The sequence below is a fragment of the Artibeus jamaicensis genome, unplaced genomic scaffold (assembly GCF_021234435.1).
Source record: "Artibeus jamaicensis isolate MK-2021 breed Jamaican fruit bat unplaced genomic scaffold, CSHL_Jam_final contig_432, whole genome shotgun sequence".
Classification (NCBI taxonomy): domain Eukaryota; kingdom Metazoa; phylum Chordata; class Mammalia; order Chiroptera; family Phyllostomidae; genus Artibeus; species Artibeus jamaicensis.
This window is the reverse complement of record NW_026521828.1, coordinates 7,751,854-7,775,022: the sequence shown is the minus strand read 5'-3', so window position 1 is coordinate 7,775,022 and position 23,169 is coordinate 7,751,854. Positions and strand designations below refer to the sequence as shown.

Sequence of the window (23,169 nt, the reverse complement as noted above, 5' to 3'; positions counted from 1 at the left end):
ATCCTAGCTTGGGAATTCACAAGTTCTGCCTCTGACTTGCTGTGTGATCTTGGGAAAGTGCCTTGACCTCTCTGAGCTCTGATTATCTTCACCATTAAATGGAAACTTTGCAGGAGATCATAGTACTGCAGGAGATCATAGTACTGATTAAATATCCCCTTTTTAATCCCTCTTTGCCCCCCAAAGCACAAGTTTTGAAAGCCCTTGACCCCTTAGAGAAAGTCTAATAATCCGAGCTCTTCCAAGTTTCCAGCTGGAGCTTCTGACCAGCAACAGATTGCCTGTGGCTCATCCAAAGATTACAGGAAACAATGAAAGAATCTGAGCATAGTAGTAAAGTCTTTGCCACCTACTTAAAGGCTAAAAGCTTCTGGTGGGCTTTCTGAAGTATTAGGGGAAAGCTTGCAGCTCCATTGCTGCCTTTAAAGGTCTTACGGGCCCAGAAGCCCCAGGCTGGGACTCCTGCTTTGCTTGACCTTTAAGCCTCTCTCCATGTACCTGAGTTCTTGAACCATCTGAGATGAGCCGCCCAAGGCCACCCCGGACCCTTCTCGCTGTGTGTGCGTCTGTGTCTGGGCAGGGGTCTGGGGAGGAGGGACGGGGCGAGGTATGTTCTCAGCACTGTCATCCTTCATGCCCCCCGGCTTCACACCTGTGGGCTGGTTTGCCCTGATCTTGCCTGCTGGTTGTGGAATGTCTGAGGAAGCTTCTACAGACAGTTCTGTGCAGTGTTAGGGGCCAGAGACCTTTCTAGCCCAAAATGCCTGTGAGGGCTGAGCAGAGCTTCGGGCATTTCTCTAAGTCCTAAGACATGAGTGAGGGAGAGACAGACAAGGCACAAGAGAAACTGGAAAGGAGAGGGGTTGTGCTGGAGGCAGAGAGAGAGGAGAGGGGGCAGAGAGAGAGAGGAGGAGGAGGAGGACTATTTACAGACAAACGGAGGGGAGTGTCACCCGCAACCAGCACCACCGAGTCATGTCAGGTGGCACAGATGCATTTAATAAACTCCTAGACAGTCAGACCTAAAAGAGCCCTTAGAGACAAACTAGTCCCAGTCCCCACCCCCTATTTTACAGATGGGGAAACTGAGGTCCAGAGAGGGGAAGTGACTTGTCCAAGCCACAAGGTGAGTGACAGGTTGAGGTAGGACAAGAACCAGGTCTCCTGACTCCCACCCCAGGGCTCTGCGTCAGCCTTGGGAGCAGGGCAGATGCGGGCCCCTGGCCCCGCTGGGATGGGGGCTGTGCTGGCCAGGGCAAGGCTCTGTTCAATACAAGTAGGCGGGAAGAGAGTTCCCCCTCTTAAGGACAAAAGGGATTTTCAGACAGAATTTGATACAAATCAGCCAATACCTACACGGAGGGACTAATCCTTTTCCATGAGAACAGTGCTTCCGATTGCTAGGGATGATATATACGCCCGCTGCCAGGGCTGCGGAGGGCGGATGGCGCACCACTCCTTTCTGTGGCCACGCTGCCTCGCCCAGTGCCAGGCGCGAGGCGGGTGAGAGCCTAGCGGAGGCCCAGAGGCAGCAAGGACGGACGCGGTGGCAGAGGGAGGTTGGAGCATCTCAGAGGTGGTCGGCGAGTGGCCCCTAGCAGTCGTGACGGCTTTCCCACCGTATACAATACCTCTTGCTTTTCTCTCTCTTTCTCTTTTCTCTCTCTCCCTCTTCCCTGTCTCTCCTGCCCTCCCATTCCCTCCTCCTCTCTCCTACCTATGTCTTAGGCCTGCCAGTGGTCCCCGAGGGCTTTGTTTCACCCCACTGGTGGCACACACGGCCGAAGAGGCTGCCGATCCCTGGTATCACACCGCCTGGCGGGGTTGGTTTGGGTGCACCTCTCCAGGAGGCAGCAGGAATGGACTAGCCTGGCTCCTCGAGGCCCCTTCCAGCCTTAAGATTCAAAGACAAATGATGTGGAGAGATCTAGATTAGCCCTTGTACCCTTTGCTCTTAAGGTCCTCTGTAAGAGGGAGCTAATTGTCTAGTAGGCTCCTGTGTAAGTACCAATCTTCCGCGCTTTTCCGCCCAGGATCTTGGCAGGCTGCGCCATGCAGCTGGTGCCACCAGAGGGCAGAATTCCTCAGGAATGGTTTCAAACTGCCGAGGGTCAGACGCCTGAGGTGGTGGGGGGCTTGTTCAGATCATACGCCATTTCGCAGTTCTTCAGAATGTTAGCACTGAAAGGGAGGGGTTTGAGAAATTATCTGGCACAACTCCTCCATGTTAACAGATAAGAAAACTAAGGCCCAGAGTGGGACTTTGTTGCCCAAGGTCACACAGCAAGTCAGTGGCAGTGCCTGGCCTTGACTCCCTAGTCTTTTGACTGTCGGTCTCGTGCTCCACCCAAGGTGCCACGGTGCTATCCAGGAAAGCTGCGGGGTGACTCCAGGGTGGCGTGGGATGAGGTTCTCCTCTGATGCCCATGCCCTTGGCCTACCAGAGCAGGAGCCTGGGCCTTGAAGGACCAGGACCACCCGCCCAGGGATGCTGCAGGCCCCAGACAGAACTGCCTTCCTGGGCTGGCTAGTCTCCCTCTTAAAAGTTTACATGTTCCAAATTTGCTTCTCCATTCCTGCAATTGGTGCTTCCTAAGACAAAGCTTTTAAAGGGCAAACATCTACAGAAAGAAAATATGTATATACATAAATGCAGCACAAAGCAGCCTTTCCCCCTTGATGGAGGGACAGCCCCTGACCTGCCTGTCTTTCCTTTTCAAGCTGTACATGGTGCGAACCATGCTCGAATCGCTCATCGCGGACAAGAGCGGCTCCAAGAAGACCCTGAGGAGCAGCCTTGACGGCCCCATTGTCCTCGCCATAGAGGACTTCCACAAGCAGTCCTTCTTCTTCACGCACCTGCTCAACATCAGCGGTGAGCCACGGTGTCTGGGGGGAGGGGGGTGCTTCCTGGTCCCAGAGCCACTAAGCTGCCAGGCCAAAAGTTGCCAAGAGACTCAATCACTGACCCCAGGGGGTGCATTTTGCCACCAAGGAAAAAATACACACTTTCTGATGGACCCTGGGGCCTAGGAAAGGCCAGGCTCAGGCCAGCTAATCTGACTTAGCTGGAAATACCTGTCTGGTAGACACTGGTGGCTAATTTGTCATGAAGCCCTTAGTGGAGGGGGATCAGAAATAGCAGTGTGCTCAGACATGCCTGGGACTAGGTCAGTGTTTCGCTTCTAAGCAGCAGCTCTGAGCCGATGACTGCTTGTTGCCTTATGCAAAGGAGGCTGCACCCCTACCCTGTGTCCCCCACTCTTCCCCTGTTAGCAGGATGCATGTGCAGGTGCGACAGGGCAGAATAGAGGGAGAGTAGCATCCCGGGGTCGTGGGAGGGGTAGCGCATCTGTCAGTATTGAAGAGAGATCTTAACCAATCGTCCAAGTTCTTCATGGAGCACAGCCCAGGAGGGGCCTTCAAGGCCTCTGAGCAGCACGTTCAGAATTCCTACGTACAGGGGGTCACAGAGCTGCAGTCCAGTTAAAAACAGACACCTGGAGACCTGTCTTGACACTTTGAATGCAAGTGTTTTCAGGATGACTTTGTGAAGGGGGTGAGAGAAATTGTGGGGGCCCCAAAAGCTCTAAAACATCACCACCTCCTTCCTCACACCTTCCCCAGGCTCTGTCACTGTCTCTGAGGCGTAACAAACCCCGTCTTCTAAATAGATGTTAGCCTGGCATTCAAGTTCAAGACAGCAGGGTCTACTGATGGGGTCATACTCATGAGGACCAGCCGTGTACCTCACACCATCATAAGGATAACAGTAAAAAGTCATAAAAACAATAAGCTCGCAGGTCCTTTGCTGCTGCCCTGGTAACCCGAGGCTCTCTCCCTCCTGCTTCCCAGAAGCCCTGCAGCAGTGCTGTGACCTCTCCCAGCTCTGGTTCCGCGAGTTCTTCCTGGAGTTGACCATGGGCCGGCGAATCCAGTTTCCTATTGAGATGTCCATGCCCTGGATCCTGACGGACCACATCCTGGAAACCAAAGAGCCCTCCATGATGGAGTAAGACGCAGGGCCGGGCCAGCAGGAGGTGCCTGGGGTGCAGGCGGAGGCTCGTCGCCAGCGAGCTATGTTGTCTCCAGAACTTTCCAGATGCGGCACTGTGCCCAGCCAAGGATCTGGTCACACCGGATCTGGCTGAGCCTTGCAGATAGGTTCAAAACCCACCAGCCCATCTTCCCTTCTGGTGCTTTTAGTCTCCTAACAGCCTGGGAAAACAATCATTTCTGGAGGTCAGGAAGCTGGCTCAATTTTTTTAGGCCTTGGATCTATTAGCATCTGGACTTTTCATTTCTGTGGGCAGGTCATAAAGTAAATTATTCCTAAGTAGAGGCTGGAAACGTGGAATGCTGAGAGGTTCTCTTTTCTGTTCCCTGAACTTGCTCATCTTTGCATCTGGATTCTCATGTTTCCCAAGCAGGTATATACGTCCGCCTGCCGTAAGAGAGATGATTCGTAAGCTGCCATTGTTTTCTCCTCTTTAGGTACGTCCTCTACCCATTGGATCTGTACAATGACAGCGCCTACTATGCGCTGACCAAGTTCAAAAAGCAGTTCCTGTATGATGAGATCGAGGCCGAGGCAAGTGACGTGCTTCTCCTTTTGTTCCTTTAATTTTGTTCTGAGAGTCCGGACCTTCCACATCTTTAGCTGTTGGCACAAAGTGGGGTGTCTTAGTCCATTCGGGGGTGTAACAAAATATCACAGACTGGGTAGCTTATAAACAACAGATATTTATTTCTCACTGTTCTGGAGGCTGGAAGTCTGAGATTGGGGGGCCAGCATTTTTGGGTGAGGGTGCTCTTCTGGGTCACAGACTTCTGTGTCACCCATGATGGAAGGGACAAGGGACCCCCTCCAGGGGTCTCTTTGATAAGGGCACTAATCCCATTCACGAGGACTCCACCCTTGTGACCTCATCCCCTACCATCACCTTTGGGGGTTAGGATCTCAACATATGAATTTGGGGGGACCCCAGCATGGGGGATCAATGACTTATTCTGGAGAGTGCCCCCCCAAAGGACCTAGACCAGGATGATGGTCCTTCTTTTCAAATGTTTAAGGGATGGTAAATGGTAGAACCGCATGGGTAAAATTAGTTTTCTAATGGGTCTTTTATGGTTTGATTACTCGGCTAACAGTAACAACAGTAATACACCTATCAATTATTATATACTTACCATTTGCTAGGTACAACCTATGCACTGTACAAACATTTTAAATAATCTTGACCACAGTATAATAAAGTATATGCTGCTATCTATTTGGCAGGCAATAAATCAGAGACTTAAAGTGGGTCAAGTGTCACATGCCAAGGTCACAGAGTCTCTGTCTGGTACTGATAGGGCTGAAATATCGGCATCCTCTTGGCTATTCAGCTGTTTACTAGAGAGTCACTCAATGGCTTTATTTCTGTAATGGTCAGGATATGCTGGGTTGCGATAAAGTAACAACCAATCCCAGATTCTTAGTACCTTGAAACCAAAGGTTTATGTCTGCATTGTAGGTTGACTGGAGGCCCCGTTCCATGTGGTCTTCAATCTGGGACCCACCTGGAATGTTCATTTACTAGTTCCCTCAGTAGGGGGAGGGTCAGGGTGCATCTCACACTCTGATACCTAAAGCTGCCACCTGAAAGTGACACATCTTTGGTCACAGCAACTCACCTGGCTGCACCTCCTTTCAAAGAGGAGCAAGGAAGTGCAGTCCTGTCAGGAGCAGGAACAGGAGATCAAGGGCACTGATGGCTAAGTTTTGTCTTCCAGAAGCTGGAATGATAGTCACTGTTCTAAGTTCCTGGGGTCATAGAAACCTAGCATGAGGCCAATTAGGTAAAATTGTCATACAACTATAAGGCTTTCTTATTTATAAAGGGAAGACATGACTGTTTTAGGATAAGCATTACTACTAAATGCATTTGAAAGTTTGTGTGTTGCGAAGAGAAGGTACTGAAGATCCTGCTTTCTCTCTGCATCTTCCCATTTCCGTGGGGGTTGAAATGGAGGGCGAGCCTGTCCTCAGTGTTTCCTGACCCTTTCTTGTCCCATATCCCCAGACCCCATTGCCCACCATGAAGGGCCTCTCGGATATGTGTGGGGTTCCCCAAGCTTCATCTGCTGCTCCTGAACAATGGCCCTTGGCCAGCCCTAGGGGTGCACTTACTGCAGAATAGTTTGCCCTTGGTGGTGAACCCAGAGAAGGGAGCACACAGGGCCTAGGAGGGGCTTGGGCCCTTGGGGCAAGGGCACTCAAACCGGGTTCTACAAGAGGGTCGTGGGGTATGAGTGGACACAGCCACCTGGCCCCTGCAGGCTCTTTGCCAGAGAAGACCCAATGCCCTTGAAGTTCAAAGTCCAGGGCAGTGGCCTTGGTTACCCACCTATGAAGACAGCACTACACATGCCACTGTTTTTGTGTTCAGAATAACATCTGGAGTGTAAAACAAAAGGCACAAGAGCTCATTGAATTAAAGAGTTAACCACACAGAGCCGAGAATTTGGTAAGAAAAGAGTCAAGGACGAATCATCAAAACATGACTGGTTTCCTTTGACGTCATACTGCCACCCTGCTTCAGCCACCACCCCGTCTCTTTAAAGTCCACCAGCCATTCCCTGCCCTGACCACGTTGGGGGACTGGATTTGATCCTGTGTCTGGTGTGCACTTCCTTCCCACCCCAGCAGCACTGATGCCATGAAACATTGAAATGGCAAGGCAGTCCCTTGCCCATTAAAAATCAAAGGTTTTTAAGCAATATATATTTTTAAATGTTTTAAATGTCTAATGATCATCTACCCCTTTATTTGCAAAGCAAGGTTAAAATGAAGGGGAAAGACAAGAAAGTCTATCGTGAGAAGTGGCCAGGGCAGGCAGACAGGAGTAATAACGGCATATGAAGACCTGCCTACCTGTTGGTGTCCTCCTGGGCTGGCCCCTTGTAACACGGAGGAGGGGCCCAGCAGGGAGGGCAGTTCCTCAACAGCAAGGGATCAGATTTCCCAACTTAACTTGGCCGCAGAATCTTCTTTTCCTTTTTCCTTCAAAGCCTGCTGCCCTACTACACACTTTCGGCGGTCCTCCCCAGCTGCCCTCCGAGTTGCCCACGTTTCTGTGGTAGAGCTGGCCAGGCACCACTGACTATTCCTGCTTCCTCTTCGCCAGGTGAACCTGTGTTTTGATCAGTTTGTCTACAAGCTGGCGGACCAGATCTTTGCTTACTACAAAGCCATGGCTGGCAGGTATGAGAGCCTGGGGTTTTCCTATTGCACAACTTCCCCTCTTTATCATGGGAGGAAGTCTGAATGATGGGCCTGGACTGGCTGCTAGAATACAGGAGAGGAAAACAGGTTTGGGGCTGGACCTCCCGGGGAAGACAGACATTATTAAAAACCAATGCGTGCACGGTGACGAGGGAGGGTATGTGCTCCCCGTGAATGAAAAGTTCATGAGAATGTGGGACTGTTTGACAGTTAAACCTGAACCAGTCTTTGGGGCAGGGAACTGGAAAGGCTGTCCTGAGAAAGGAACATTTGAGTTCATTTCTGAAGGTGATAGGAGTCAAGTAAAACTAGGGGAAGGAGGAGACAGGAAAATGTAGGGAAGAGGAACTACCTGTGCATAGTCCCTGTGGCAGAAGTATAATAATAATAACAATAATAATAATAATAGTCATAGCTGCCAGACACCACATGATGCCACCTATATGTGGGATGCGAGAAACAAAACACATAAACTAAAAAACAGAAACAAATTCATAGACACAGAGAGCAAAGTAATGGTTGCCGGGGGGAGGGGCGGATGGATGGGGGACAAGGGTGACGTTTAGTAAGAAGTACAAACTTCCAGTGATAAAATAAATAAGCCACAGAGAGGTAGTGCACAGCATAGGGAATATAGTCAATAATATCATAATAACTTTACACAGCGACAGATAATTATTAGACTGACCATGACGACCATTTCTTAAGGGATATAAATGTCAAATCACTATGTTGCACACCTGAAACTAATATATTGTATGCATTACTTGAAAAGTTCGAAAAATAATAATAGCAGGCCTACCCTTGAGGGAGGAGTGTTGAGAGGGGATCAGCGTGGATTAGAACACGTGCAGGTCCCTTCGCAGGCTGCCAGACCGGCAGGCAGGTTGCGTGACAGAGCCAGAGGGGGGCTGGAGGTGTCGGAAAGCCCAGCAGGCAGAGAATGGCCCGGATCAGAGCCGCCCAGTAGAAACACACCACACATTATATGTGTGAGCCACAAATGTCCTTTTACAAGTTCCAGTGGCCATATTTAGAAAAGGGGAAAAAAAGGTGAAATTAATTTTAACAATATATTGTATGTGATCATGTAACCCAATATCTGTGAAGTACTATAATTTCAACATGGAACAATGAAAAATTACTGAAGAGACAGTCCTCTTTTTTCTCCCCCTGAGTCTTCACCCTGTAGTATGTATTTGACCTTAGAGTGCATGTGCCCTTGGGCCCACCATGTCTCAGGTGCCCCGTAGCTCATGTGGCGGGCGGCTGCTCCCTATGCTGAAGTGTAGATTTAGATTATGTGACTTTCCTGCTTGGTGGCTTCCTCCTAGTGACTTCCAGTTACGTCTAGAAAACATGTAACCTCTTTACTGTGGCCTGTGTTGCCCCCTGTGATCTGGCCCCGAGGCTGACTTTACACGTTCGTTTTTACACCAGGATCTCGCCCCGCCCTGCCCTGTCTCCACCCTGGCATCTTCCCTTCGCTCCAGCTCCCTGTGCCTGAGAGAGTCTGCCCCAGATCTTGCCATTTTTAGCATTTAGGTCTCTGTCCCAGAAGCCCTCTCCAGAGAGCCTTTCCCTGACCCCCTAACACCAGAGGGTCCTGTCCCATTCTCTCCAGAGCGCTGGTTCCTCTGTAGTCTGTGCGTCAGTGTAAAGGACAGTAACCGTGCATGTGACTCACCAGCCTGGTTGTGAGACGGAAAGTGACTGCGTGACTGTGTGTGCGCGCCCGGTGATAATGAACACTGTGCAGGTGTGCACTCTGTGGGGTTACCTGATTCCCCTGCTCTGGTTTACAGTATCAGTCTCTCTTCACCACAACACGGCTTCACGAGGACGTGCACTTTGTGTTCCTAGTGCTTAGAATGTGTCCTGTTGGGGACATTCTGTCCTGAGAAAGGCTGTGGGACGTGCGAAGCACGCAGTCATTTGTTTTTATTTTTATTGTCTAATGTTTTGGTAAATGAATACAAGGGGAAAGCAGCGGAACTTCTGTGTTGCCAGTCTTTCCCTTAGAAAGGCTGTTTCCCATATTGAGCTCTGGCGGTTGAAAAGAAATTTGAAGAATTTTGCTTTCGAACAGAAAAAAGTTATATTTAAAATATGTAAGATGGGGCCTCATGGGTGGATCCCACAGTCTAACATGGGCGTGGCCGAGCAGCAGAAACCTGCTCACGGTCACGTTTGCTGACCTTGCTCCCCTTACTCCCTTCCAGCGTGCTGCTGGATAAACGCTTCCGGGCCGAGTGTAAGAACTACGGCGTCATCATCCCGTACCCACCGTCCAACCGCTACGAGACGCTGCTGAAACAGAGACACGTGCAGGTACCGAGGAAAGGCAGCCATGAGGAGGTGGCACGGGGTGGGGGAGAGCCACTGAGCAGTGCGCATGGGCACCGGAAACCAGGGCTGTCTGTCATCTGCCCCACACGTCTCCCTGCGTGGGTGTCTGAGCACCGTTGTGACACAGGCTCCGAGTCAAAAGCAAGAGAAAGTCATTGGGCTTCCTCTGGTTTGGGATCTAGGCTTCTCAGCCCGTCCCTATGAGGAGCAGTGGCCTCTGGAGCTTTTGTCTTCCCCTCATAAGCTGCAACCTTGCTTGAGACTGCTGCTCCGAAATCTAGCCCCGAACAGGCTAAGGGAAGGCAAGCTCTGTGGGCCTTCAAAACAAAGTGTGTCGCACTAAACACAGGGCAGAAATTATGATTTGTTTTGATGGAGTTGGTTTCTGTTAACGTTCGACCCCAGTTGGAGGGAAAATGCTGTCAGGAGCTCAGAAACATATCCTTGATCGAAAGCATTAACGGAACCAGGCAGGCCGAGCAAGAGATGCTCTGGCAGACTGTGCCCTCCTCCTGCAACCTGCTGGCAGCTGAGCAGTGGCGTGAGATGGCTTTTATGCCATGACCTCCGGGTGCTTATTACGTGGCCTGTGGTGCTTGTGGGAAAGACACAGGCAAAGGAGGGCAGAGGCTCCACTGAGAGGCTGCTGTAGGTGAGGGTGGGGGGGTCACCTTGGAGCCCTGGGCATTCCCACTGCTGTGAGAAATCCCAGCGAAATGGAGAATCGTAAGAGGAAAAAGAACAGCCTCACCTCTGCCAACGGCAGGGGCTCACTCTTTTTCTGTCAGCCTCTTGGAAAACGATGACCATTGCCTACTGATGCAGCCAGAATCAGCCACAGGATACTCAATACTGAGGACTTCATGGGTGCACAAGGGGGCTTTCAGGGGGCCCTTGGCGGGTGGTAGAAAATTCACTCCTAGAAGACAAATAGAAAAAAATGAAACAGTTAAAAAAATCCTTGGGCGCCTAGCAAAGTACAGTGCACACAGCAGGTAGTCAATAAATATTTACTAGCATTTATCTACCTAGCATCTGCAGTAATGCCTATGTGTTCCCCGGTGGAAGCTACATTTTTCATTCTGTAACCCGCCCCTCATCCCCTTGCTTTTAAATCCATCCCCACACAGGCAAGCAGTAGGTCCTTGCTGAGGAGGCGGCTATTCCTGGGTGACTATGAACCAGGGCACAGGGCGGACTGACTCAGGGAGAACCTTGGGGCCAACTGCAGGAGGCTGGCCTTGCACGGGATGCCAGAGCCTCTCCTGGGCCCCATCCTACAGTCTGAACCAATTGTATTTCTCCCCAACACTTTACATTTCAAAACTATAGGAAACTTGAAAGAATAATCCACTGAGCACACATGTGCTCTGTAGACAGATTCATGATTATTAATGTCTTACCACATCTGCTTTGCTTTCTCCTTCTCACATGCATTTTCTCTCTCCCAAACACAGTCAATATATAAAGTATATGTGTATAATCCAAGTTTCTGTTAGTGTGCTGTCTTTAGTTGTCACGTGCCTGCGCACACCTTAGGTCACTCTTCTCTCTCTGCCTTCCATCCAGCTCTTGGGGAGATCAATTGACTTGAACAGACTCATCACTCAGCGCATCTCCGCCGCCATGTACAAGTCCTTGGACCAGGCCATTAGCCGCTTTGAGAGTGAGGACCTGACCTCCATTGTGGTAAGAGACGGGATCTCTGGGATTTTTGGTGGACATTGTTGTGAGCCTCGTACCAGGCCAGTTAAGGAAAAGCAGTGAGTCTCTTTCCTTTCTGGATGGAGCAGGAAGAGTAGATTTACGAATGAGAATAATCTTACCCCCTCAATTGCCGGGAGAGCGGGCGTGGAGGAGAGGGGTCTTGAAATCTCTCCGGAGGGCCGACCCAGGGACACATGTGTCCTTTAGGATCCTGCAGATCCCAGTGAGTAGGAGGGTGGTCCGCTGAAGCCAGGGAAGGATGCGGGTGAGCCGAGGCCCAGGGCCCAGAGGGCTCTGTGCTGGCTTTAATGCTGTGCTATCGCCATCTTGAAATTCTCAATAACTTTTAAATTCTTACCCGAAGATATGTTTTATTGATTTTGGAGAGGGAGGAAGGGGAACAGAGAGGAACATCAATCAGTTGCCTCCTATGTGTCCCAACAGGGAATCGAATCTACAACCTTGGTATGTGCCCTGACCAGGGATTGAACTCACAACCTTTGGGTGTAGGGGACAATGCTCCAACCAACTGAGCCACCCAGCCAGGGAAAAATTCTTAATAATTTTTTAACAAGGGTCCCATATTTTTATTTTGCAAAGGGACCTGCAAATTATATAGTCCGTTCTGATGGACAGGCATGGACCTATCTTCTTCTCCTATTCAACAGCACTTGAACTTCTCTGGTGATTTTCTTTCTCCAAGAATTAGATAAACTCGATTGATCAGTCTTTTAGTGGACCAAAGGAAGACTGGAATGCTTTCAGAAGCAGAAGAGTAGGAGGAATGAGGGAACTAGAACGTCACCATTAGATCACCACAGTGGTCATTGCTGCTGGCAAGATCCAGCCATGGATGCTAAAATTCGTGGGCAGAACTTCGAGAAGAATATCATGTGATTCCTCCTATTAGGATATTCCTAGAGCAGCCAGATTCGCGGAGACAGAAAGTGGGACGGCGGTCTCAGGGGGAGTCAGTATTCAATGGGCACAGAGTTCCCGTTGAGGATGATGGAGAAGTCCTGGAGACAGGCGGTGGTGATGGTGGTGCCACGCGTGTAGGTGCTGACTGCCACAGGCCTGTGCCTACGAGCATGGTCGGAATGGGGAACTTTATATCATGTATTATTTTCCCACGATAAAAGCCTCCCCAGAAACCTCTGGGAAGAAATAGGAGACTTGCATCATATCAGATGATCTCCTCCAAGACATTTGTTACCTCCAAATAGAAGATCAGTGACTTTGCCGTGGGGACACTTGGCAGACACCAGCTTTTCAAAGGTTAATATCACCAGTCGTAGTTCGATAGAGTCGTGTGTCCCTGGTGTGTATTTCTCTATGGTATTCTTGCCAAAAGGCATAATCTCCATCTGATCATGAGAAAAAGCTCATAAACCCAAACCAAATGACATTCCAAAAACAAAAAAAGCCAGCAGTACTTTCAAAAGAATCCAGATCATAGAAGACAGCAGAAGACTGGCAACTATTGGAGATTGGAAAAGACTAGAAGACAGGACAACGAAATGCGACCTGATATTAATTCAGGGAAAAGGGCCTTGGTGGACGGACAGGTGAAATGGAAATGAGGTCTGTTATTTAGTTAGTAGTGTCTTACCAATGTTAACTTCCCACTTCTACTAATTATACGACGGTTATGTAAGGTGTTAACATTGGTTACACAGGGTTAAGGCTGTGCAGGAACTCTGCTGTTTTCCATTTTGTGTGAGTCTAAAATTACTGCAAAATTAAAGGGATTTTTTTTCAAGTGGACAAAGTAGTATAAAAAAAAAGTGATTAAGAAGTAAGGGCTCTGGAGTCAGGAAGACCTGCGGGCCCAGTCCTGACCTTGCCACTCCCTGGCTGGGTGACCTTGGCAAACTCATTCTCTTCTCTAAGCCTGTTCCCCTGTCTGTGCAATGGAGGAAATATTAGAATTCACCTCACTTTGTTGTTGTAAGGGTGAAATGAGATACTGTCTGGGAAGAGCTTTGCATAGATCATGACACTGAATAAATAATAGCCTATGAGGAAAGAGAAAACAGGCGAGAGGGACATCGCAATTTGGAGCTGCAATGAAGTGTTCTCAGGGTGGATTTTCAGCAACATTTCATAAGAGGACTTGACCCCACCGCCCAGCTAAGCCCTGGGTCACTTACTTGAAGAGACTGTAATACCGCACACCTTCTTCTGGGAAATCTATTTTAAGAAATAGACTTTTCTCTGTTTATGCCAGAACGTTAGCAGTGATTATCTCCGAGCAGTGGGATTTTGTTTTCATCTTCTTTTTCTCTGCGCCTTGCAGTTTTCCACTAATGAATGAGCACAGCTTGTGCGAAGACTGGGTTGGGGTGTGTGGGGGTGGCCTCTCCCCACCCTTGAAAGGCACTGACTGTTCTCTGAGCTGAGAACAGCACCAAAGCACCGCGAGAAAGCCTGAGTTCGCCAGGTGAGGATGACAGCCCCCAGGAGAGTAGACACTTCCCAGGAAGCCCTCGAAGAGGAGACCCCAGGGACCCTCTCTTCTTTAGGGTCAAAAGACCCCCACTCACCTTTGCTGAGAAGCTTCTGCCTCTTCTGAGAAACAAACCAAGGCGTGTGCTCCCCTCAGCCCTTCCCTCCCCCATAGAAACTCCATTTGAGAAGGGGCATCAGCGTGAGGCAGAGCTGGCAGGGCTGCAGAGACCCCTGGTCAGCCCCACTCCCTGTCCCCAGCCAGGCACACAGGTCCTCTAAAGGACTAGGGGCTAAGGCTGAGAGCTGGCAGCCTGTGGCGTTCAGGCTGCAGAGCACATTTGAAATTTCAAGCCAACACTTAACATTTGGAGGAATTCAAGCCACACCACGGAAGCTCTGGCAGCGCCAGACCGGCCTCCCCAGATGGTAACAGTTGCCTGGACGTTGCACTCAGCCTGGCTGCACCGCCTGTGGTTTCCCACAAGCCCCTGGGACACTACATTCATGTATTAGACCTCTCGGGTCTCACCGTGCCCGAGTTCAAGACCCCCAATCTTCTCACCTCCCTGGGGCCACAGAGCCGGTTAACAGTCACCTGTGGCTGATGCTCGGGCTTTCTGGTTCCCCTTGAAGAGCTCTTTCCACTATTTCACAGAAATTGCCCATGTAGGTGTTGTATTTCCTCAGTAAACCAACCTCACCCTGGAATGCTGATATCCTCTCGGAGGTACCTGGACCTCGCACATGGCCCTTTAAACCCGCTGTGCCTGGTGCCCTGCCCGCTGCACCCCTGCTGAGGTGGGAGCACAGCTGGGTTTACACCACAGAGACACACCCCTGTACTGCTGGTGGCAGGCACGGGGGACTTCCGCTTCCAGCCGCCCCCACGTCACAGAGCTGAGAACGCTCCTGCAATGTCCCTTGTCAACACTGACGCATTCGGGAGCCTGTCAAAAGCACAGAACGTTAGGACAGAAATTGTTGCCTGGTTCCTTAGGTACAGTTATCTTCCCCAGAACAGGACAACTCATTCATCTTAGAAATGAACTCATTAGTGCTTATTCCTTTTATTATTTTTACCCATTCTAAGTGAATTGAATGTTTCATAGAGGACGAAAGGGAGTCTCGGCGGTTAAGTAACTTGCCCAAGGTCACCCAGGACGTACATGACAGGGCTTAGGATGACAACCCAGGTCTTCGAATTCCAGATCAGGTGTTTGGCCCCTGTGCACAGCCAGCTGTCTAGAGTAAAGAAACCATGCCAAGAAAGCCCTTTGAAAAGTAAAGATGGTTTTACAACATAAAAGCAAGAGCACATTAGAAGGGCAATCTACCAGAGTGCAGGGGCCAGCCTGACGGGGTGGGGGTGACATGGAGCTCAGTTGTCTGTGGTCACAGGAGGCGGCCCCACACCAGGGACTCACCTTCATTCTCATCAGCCACCAGCACCCCTAACTTTGGTTGGGGGCCAGAGTGTGGTCACAGGGAGGCTTTAGGCCATGCTTCCAATCTTGGAGCTTTGCCACTCTGAAACTCAGATTCTCTGGCTCTACACTGGGGGTACAGAACTGGATCAAAGCTTGCAGACTTAAAGTGCCATGGGGGCCAGACAGGTAAATGAGACAGGCTGGGCAGGAGGGAGTCCTGGGGTGGGTTGTCTGTGAGTGTCCCTGCCCAGAAAAAGGTTCACCAAATCGTAGTATCAGAATGGGGCTTCGTGAGAGCAGATCCTGCCGTTTCTCAAAAGAAGGTCAAAATCAGGATTTCAATTCTGGAACGGCAGCTGGAAGAATGAGATTCCAGTCATCATGCACCATGAAGTAGACGAGGGCAGAAATACAAGATCGACTCTGCTTCTGTCTCCTGGGGCTCAGCTAGCCAGGCAGTGTCTTTGGAAAGCAAGTAGGCATGCTTGTGCCCAGAGGGCCGTGGACAGGGGATCTGGACACGGTTTGTGGCGCCCTTCCTGGGACAGGCATGCAGCCTCCCTCAGCAACAGCTGGCAGTTCCTTCCTCTCCTCAGAAGAAGGGAACGTGGTCATTTGCCACAGCCAGGGTCTAGGTCCCCACGTTGGCAGTTGGGAGGATGTATGAGGGACTCTCACCTGAGTGACAGGAATCAGTAAGGCTAAGTGGCATGTAAGTTCTCAGCGGCTGTGGGGTCTCTCTCTGGCCAGGAGCTGGAGTGGCTGCTGGAGATCAACCGGCTCACGCACCGACTGCTGTGCAAGCACATGACCCTGGACAGCTTCGATGCCATGTTCCGGGAGGCCAATCACAACGTGTCTGCCCCCTACGGCCGCATCACTCTGCATGTCTTCTGGGAGCTGAACTTCGACTTCCTCCCCAACTATTGCTACAATGGGTCCACCAACCGGTAAGGGAGTCCCCGAGCAGAGGGGACTGGGGTGTGGTGGGGCCTGGGGAGCAGCCAGCTGCTTCCTCCAAACTAGACCCAGCAAGTGTGTCAGCTTGTTCCTGCAGCGACATCTCACAGAGCCCCTTCTGGGTGCAGGCTCCGTGCTGGAGGCAAGCAGACATTTTCCGGCCTCTTGGAGCCTTCAGGCTAGATCAAACAATTGCATGATTGATCGAGTGACTTATCGCATGATAAATGTACTGTGACAAACAGTGACTGTGGAGATGGAAGAAAACCCACAGAGCCAGGAGAGAACAGCACCACCTGCACCAGAGCAGGAAGCGATGCACACCTCAAGAGAGGCTTCATCCTCTGAGGAAGCGTGCTTGAGTTGCAATGCAGAGGCTGAGTAGGAATAAATAAAGCAAAAAGACAGGAGAAGAGGGTTCTAGGCAGAGTTCCTAAGGAGCCAGGAAGCTGGTCAGAGGGGAGCAGGTGGGATGGGGACCAGTACCAAGAGATGACGTCAGGATGCAGGAAGAAGCAGGACGGCAGCTGTACACTGCTCCCTAGGCCATATCAGTATGGGGCACTCAGGAAACTCAGAACAGGGAGTGACATGATCAGATGGTACTCTGTGAGGACATCCACATACGGGAATGTGTGTGTGCAGACAGGCATACACGTGTGGAGCACACACACACATGATGAAGTGGAACACGTCTCCTACAAGGTGCACACAGCCCTGGGCCAGGCACCAAGGTAGAAGCAAGACTTCATCCCATATCCCCTCAGAGGTTCCAACCCTGGTGGGAGAGGTATTCACATACAAAATAAGTCCATGAAGAGGAGCCACACTGTGTTTACAGGTCCTCTGAGCATCCTCAGAGCCGGCACTGAGTGTGTACAAACGAGTGGAAGGCCTGGGAGGAATCCACCAATGCCCTGAGCCCATGCACTTCATGAGATGCACTTCCTGTTCTCTGAAGACTTGAGACTTGTCACTTTCTTGGCCCACAAGCCACATCTAGTTCCTGACTATTTTTGTATAGCCCATGAGCTCAGAATGGTTTTGACATTTTTAAGTGGGGAAAAAGCCAAAGAAGAATTATAATTTGGTGATGAGGGAAAATTATTTAAAATTCACGGGAACTCAGCCAATGCTCATTCATCTACTACTGTTTACGGGTGCCTCCATGCTACCAGCAGAGCTGGGTCTCCGTGAAAGAGGCCAGCTGGCAGGCAAAGCTGGAAATAGTGCCATCAAGGCATGTACAGAGTTTGCAGAACCCTCCTCTTGAGAAACCAGCCCCAGGGTGGAGAGGTGGTGTGGTGCCCTGGAAGAGGCCATGGTTGGGCCCAGCCCACTGTCCTGAGCAGCCACAAGCCCCAAATCTACCTGTGAATCTGGACCACAGTTTCCCCATCTGTGCAGTAGTTGAACTGGGAGTATGATAGAGACCTTGATTCAGTACCCTTATAGGCAGCCACCACCTGGTCAGGAAGGGCTCCCACCATATTGTGTCCCCTGAAGAACATGAGGACCCAATTAACTCCTGCCCCATCTCTTTTCTTCTCCTAGTTTTGTCCGAACTGCCATTCCTTTCACCCAAGAACCTCAACGAGATAAACCTGCCAATGTCCAGCCTTATTACCTCTACGGGTCCAAGGTGAGTAGTCTTGCCCGTGTCCTACTTCTAAGAGAACTAGTGGACCAAATTGGCTAGAAAAGTGTTTCCTGAATGAGAAAGGCAAGGTGTGGCGATAACGAGGCAGCAGTGAGATCCAGGCGGAAACAACTGCGTGTTTATTCATCTTTATTTGTTCACAACTAGCAAGGGCAGGGGTGAGTGAACTCAGGCCTGGGGTTGGAGCCTGTGAAGGAGCTTTGGGGGTAGGTAAGCAGGGCGATGCATGCATGGGGTTTCTGGTCCTGGCGTCCCATCGCCTCTGGCTTCTCAGTCCATTCATTGTGGTATCGTCCTGTGATTCTGGGATCTGTGCTCTGTAACTATAAGGGATTTGCAGACTGGAAGAGGTTGGGAAGGTGAAGCTTTGAAGGAAGTCCAGGTGACTGGAGCCGGAACTGAGAACTCCGTCTTCTGTCTGTGTTGTGTTGTTCACATGCACACAGCCTGATACTAACTCACTGTCCCCAGCGGTGCCTGTTCTAGACCCTCAGTCCCTACCATCCATTAAATAGACACTTATTAAGCACTCGCTGTAGCCCAGACACGGCTTGATTTTACATGCTGGGGATATGCTAGAGATTAAAATAGACATCACCTCTGCCCTCCTCACGTTCCATTTCCACACCCAGGGTGGCAACAGGGACACACTGTTCTCCAAGTCCCCCAGTCACACAGCATAGGTAGGAGATGCACTTCTCACCCTGGGAAGGGGTCAGTGATGGGAGGACTGAAGAATTCACTGAAATGATGAAATGGGTCAACAACAACAATAACACAAAAGCCAACCTCTCTCCTTGTGATTGAATAAAAATGGCCACCTTTGAGCCCAGGTTCACGTGAACTTAGAAGAGGAGCCGGCTGGATAAATAGAATGCTGTTAGGAAAGGCGGCCTCTGGGTCAGGAGCCCTCTGAGGAAGTGGGATGAACCAAGATGAGTTCCCTCTAGTCAGCCCTAAGGTGGGGCTTAGAAGGTCTTAGGATGAAGCTGGGAGAGAGCAGGTAGCTTCTCTAGAACAGCCGGTCTGGCCAGCACACCTTTCTCAAATCAGAGGACGCCTTCAGAGCGCATTTTAGGTAGTTTTCAAACCTCATGGACTGTGTCAAGGAGAAAGACTTCTGTTGGTGCTAATGGGTCCTTAATACTTCTCCGGTGCTTGCTGATCTCCCTTTTTATTGAAGACTAGAAAGTAAGCCTTAAACTTGAGGTCTTTAGTAGGCAATGGTATCTAAGTCAAATTTATGATTTTGTTTTCATTCCATTTATTCTTATGTCTCTTCTATTTATAGCAGGAAGGTGTGTAAGGCTGCCTTTTAAAATATGTTTACATTTTTTTAAACTTAAAAATATTTGTGCCCTGGCCAGTGTGGCTCAGTGGATTGAGCACTGGCCGGTGAACCAAAGGGTCACAGGTTCCATTCCCAGTCGGGGCACGTGCCTGGGTCATAGGTCAGATCCCCAGGAGGGAGCAGGTGAGAGGCAACCACATATTGATGTTTCTCTCCCTCTCTTTCTTCTTCACTTCCTCTTTTTCTAAAAATAAGTAAGTAAAGTCTTCAAAAAATAAATAAATAAAATAAAAATATTTGCTGATAATAGTAAAGATAGGATATGGCTTAAAAAAATGAAATGATGTACAAGGTGATGTGTGATTACCTGAAAGTTGGAAAACACTCAGAAGCAAGCCTTCTCCCACCTTTCCAAACCACCCCCAGCAGCAGGGGCGTCTGAGAGCTGACTGAGACCGTAACCCAGAGAGCCTGTCTTCAACCCCAAAACTGCCTTGGAATATTGTGTTTTATTTAAGTCATGCAAATTTCAGTTTCTACATCTTCATATATTCATATTAGTTTTAATATTAAAATAACTTTTAAAATTTCGAACTGCCCCTCCTCGAACGAACACTTCTAAGTGATGCCAAGTGTCTACCTTAGCACACCGTGGGGGATCTCTTTCTGTCCTCTGGCTTGAGGAGCTTTGTCACAGGGCATCTGTGGACCCAGGTGGGCCATAAGAACACTGGCATTTGAGGGGAGACCTGGGTGGTCAGTCTACAGACACGTTTTTACAAAGGAACTACTCTGCGGGGGGCTTCATGCTACCCGGTGAGGGCTGCCTCCTCCCCACCTCTCACTCCTTGAAATGGGGCGGAATGGCAGGCTGATCATCGCCCGCGTCCGAGGCAGCCTGGTCGGCTTCCACTTCGGGTTCTGTTCCAGCTCCGGAATCCTCGCATGGCATCTCCACCAGGGGAAGCCGCTGCTGGTCTTCGTCCCTCAGACCCAGGACCCGGGCCTCCTCTGGCCACCTCACCCCCCCATTGGCTTCCTCCGTTTGGCCAGCTCTGTAAGACCAGCGAGGCTCATGGCAGCGGATGCACCAGAACTGGAGGCAGACGAATGCTAAGACGGCCGTGAAGCAGGCCATCAGAATGGCCAGCAGGACCCACAGGGACACGTGGGGGTCCACCAGGGGCCTTCCAGAAGACAGTGGGTTCTTCTCCATGGTGTGGAACATGGTGCAGTAGTGCCTGTAGGGGAAGGTAATCTTCTTGCAGCTGACGCACAGGAAGTAGAAGGTGGAAGGGGTGAGGTGGTCCAGCACCACCGTGCTGACGGTTTTAGGCACCTTCTCCTCGTGTTGGAAGCTGTAGCGAAGATAGCCGGAGAAGATGCTGTTCCAGTTGGGCCTGTACATAATATGGTAATAGTCCTCCAGGCAGGGCTCCGAGGACGACCAGGAAACGGTGGCTCCTGTATAAGAAACGTTGCCAACCTCGATGTTCATCCTGATTCTGCAACCAGAATCAAAGTAAAGAGTGACTTCTCCTTAGCTACATAGTTGTTTATCATCATCATAGCCACTGTGTATGGAATATTCGCAATGGAGACTAACATTGCCCTGATTTTACAAACAATAAAAAAAATGGAGGCCCAAAGGCAACATTACTCAACTAGGCGTCGCTAAACAACAGCAGGACAGGAGTTCAAACTGGGGCTTTTCTGTGCCAAAGCTGGTGACCTGCAGACCTAAAAACTATGGGCCCACGTCCCCTGGCCTCATCCGGCCTAGGCTCTGATCCTTTGAACACAACACTGTTCCCACCCCTTCAAAAAAAATGGCACAGAAAGGACAACCTCCGAGTCCCTGCGTGAGTCATCACAGGTTCATCACAGGTGTGTGACCTCCAAGTTAGGCAAGTGTTTCTCCTAAATTTCCCTTCTGGACCTTTTACGTCTGCTCCAAGTGCTGGTAGCTCAGCCATCTAGAACATTCTGCCTCCCACTTCTGTTGCCCGTGGCAAGAGGAGATCTGCTTCATCACCCGTGGGCAGCTGATTTCTCCCCACAGCCTCTGCTTTTATTTTGTTTATTTCTTTCAAAGCCAGAGGTATGCAGGAAATTAGCTTCCTGGGTCAGTAGAGTCAGCTCAGAACACCAACACAGCTGTTACTGTTTAATACTAGCGGTCCTATGAACGTTAATAGTGGCAGTGACACCGACGGTTAGTGTGCCATGGCTGTGTCACAGGTCACGCTAGGTGTGCCACGTACAATAATAAATTTCCTTTACTCTTCAACACACTCTCCAGCTGGATCCCCCTTTTACAGATGAGCAATCTGAGGTGACTCAGCTAAGACCCAGACGCAAAGCCACTGAACTGCTGGCCTTTCAAATGCGAGGCCACTGGGTTTAGTAATAGAAAGTCACTGCGAAAAGGGAGGCTGGCAGGAGGACCCAGCGCTGTTTTTGCAGACAAGCCAAAGGAGCCCTCCTCAGATCGCCAGCCTCCCCACTCTGGGAAGGGAACGCCGTCTGCAAGCCTTTTCACTTTGTTTCTTTCCCCTTCGCTGACTTGCCCCTGGTCTAAAATTCCCGGGCAGCCGCATTCAGTCCGTGTATGGTGATGTACAGTTCTCCCCGGCTCTGTGCTACGCTCCTCCTCTCACAAGCAATACAGGAGGCTTTGCTTTAGACTGCAGTGGCCTGGTGAAAAACCATCAATCAGATTTTAACCAGAACTGGATATCAAGCCAGGCTGATTTCTGGTACAAGCTGCTCTATCCTCCCTGCCTCCCTCCAACCTTCTGTTTTCATGCCCATATTCCTTCCTAAGAGGACGTGAGTGATTTTTTAGTTCTTGTTTTTCTTCTCTGAGGGAGACAGTGGACTAAAATGCTCAGGAAGGGGAGTAGTTCCTTTCTCTTTGGCAGGAAATTTCCTCCCCCAAAAATGGGGACGGCAAGGATGACAGATGTGCTCAGGTCCCTCCAGGAGAGGTCATTTGCCAAGGACACTGAATATTTGTGCTCCCTGCGGTGGGCTCACACCACCCCGACATCCCATACAGCTTTATAAATACACTTCTGACCACAGAGGAAGAGCTTAATTCTCTGCTAAGGGTGCAGAGGCAATGACCTTCGTAAAACCCTTCCAGCAGGGGTGATCAGGAAACTGTTTCTTGTCATGAATCTCCTCCCGTTTGCCTCCCCCCCTGCTGCTGGCTGTCTTTGTAGACTGAGTTCCGACAGCAGGCATTTTTAAGGCTTTCTGTCAAGATGCTAGCAACATCCTCAGCTTTTAGGACCAAATCCATCTCCCTTATTTATTTTTCTTCCTCAGCTTCTGTTTGGAAATTCCCCAGATTTGTAGCTATTCATATGACCATTGCCTGGCCCTCCTCCAAGCAAGTGTGAAAGGAAGAGCCATTTTCTTTTCCAAGAAGAGCCATTTATGTCCCTTACCTGATGCTTGCGGCAGATCTGGTTAGAGTGCAGTCTTCAGAGGCAGAGTGGACCCGGACTAATGGAATGGTGCCTTTTCCCCGCCTCTGCTCTGGCCTCTCCTGGTGTCTCTCTCGCCACCGTCTGAGTATTCCCACTGTCGCCCCCAATGCTCACATTATTCATTTCAACAGATCAGCATCATTCACCATGGCAACCAGGAGGCAAATGTATGCACGATGCTTTCAGGAACCAGTCTGAGAGGAGCTCTTGTTTATTTGGTGCAAAAAAAAAAAAAAAAAGGGCAGACAGTCTGCTGCAAACTGATCCTCAGAGTGGTACTAATTCTTCCAAGGAGCCTCAATTTTTCAACAGGATTATATTATTATTATTATTATTATTATTATTTCTCCATCTAGATCCCCTTTGCACAATGGTTTCAAAGGCAAAGATGTCCTCCATTATCCCACAACTAAAACAGTGATTTCATCTCCATCCCACCCCCACCTCCTTCCCCACCTCGGTGTTCTCTCCGTTATTCTGGCCTGCTGTGGCATGTGTCATTACCTAGGTGTATGACACTACCCAAGTCTCTCATTCTCTGGGCCTAGTTCCATCATCTG

General features: G+C 50.0%; 2 protein-coding genes across 6 annotated transcripts in view; one reads left to right on the top strand and one right to left on the bottom strand.

Annotated features, from left to right (window-relative positions):
- Positions 1–23,169, top strand: part of CYFIP2 (cytoplasmic FMR1 interacting protein 2) — a 104,574-nt gene that overhangs the window by 42,141 nt on the left and 39,264 nt on the right. For all 5 annotated transcript variants that reach the window (XM_037152234.2, XM_037152235.2, XM_037152236.2 and 2 more), the window contains 8 exons: positions 2,722–2,875; positions 3,856–4,012; positions 4,495–4,591; positions 7,170–7,246; positions 9,490–9,598; positions 11,186–11,305; positions 15,952–16,151; positions 17,716–17,803. In XM_037152234.2, coding sequence (XP_037008129.2) covers positions 2,722–2,875; positions 3,856–4,012; positions 4,495–4,591; positions 7,170–7,246; positions 9,490–9,598; positions 11,186–11,305; positions 15,952–16,151; positions 17,716–17,803 — 1,002 coding nt within the window. The remainder of the gene's footprint in view (positions 1–2,721; positions 2,876–3,855; positions 4,013–4,494; positions 4,592–7,169; positions 7,247–9,489; positions 9,599–11,185; positions 11,306–15,951; positions 16,152–17,715; positions 17,804–23,169) is intronic.
- On the bottom strand, positions 19,954–20,610 carry FNDC9 (fibronectin type III domain containing 9). Its single transcript, XM_037152238.2, has one exon. It carries the CDS (start codon positions 20,608–20,610, stop codon positions 19,954–19,956), a length of 657 nt encoding a protein of 218 aa, XP_037008133.2.

Coding starts and splice junctions, on each gene's coding strand:
- FNDC9 (XM_037152238.2), bottom strand. CDS start 20,610: ATGAACATCGAGGTTGGCAACGTTTCTTATACAGGAGCCACCGTTTCC.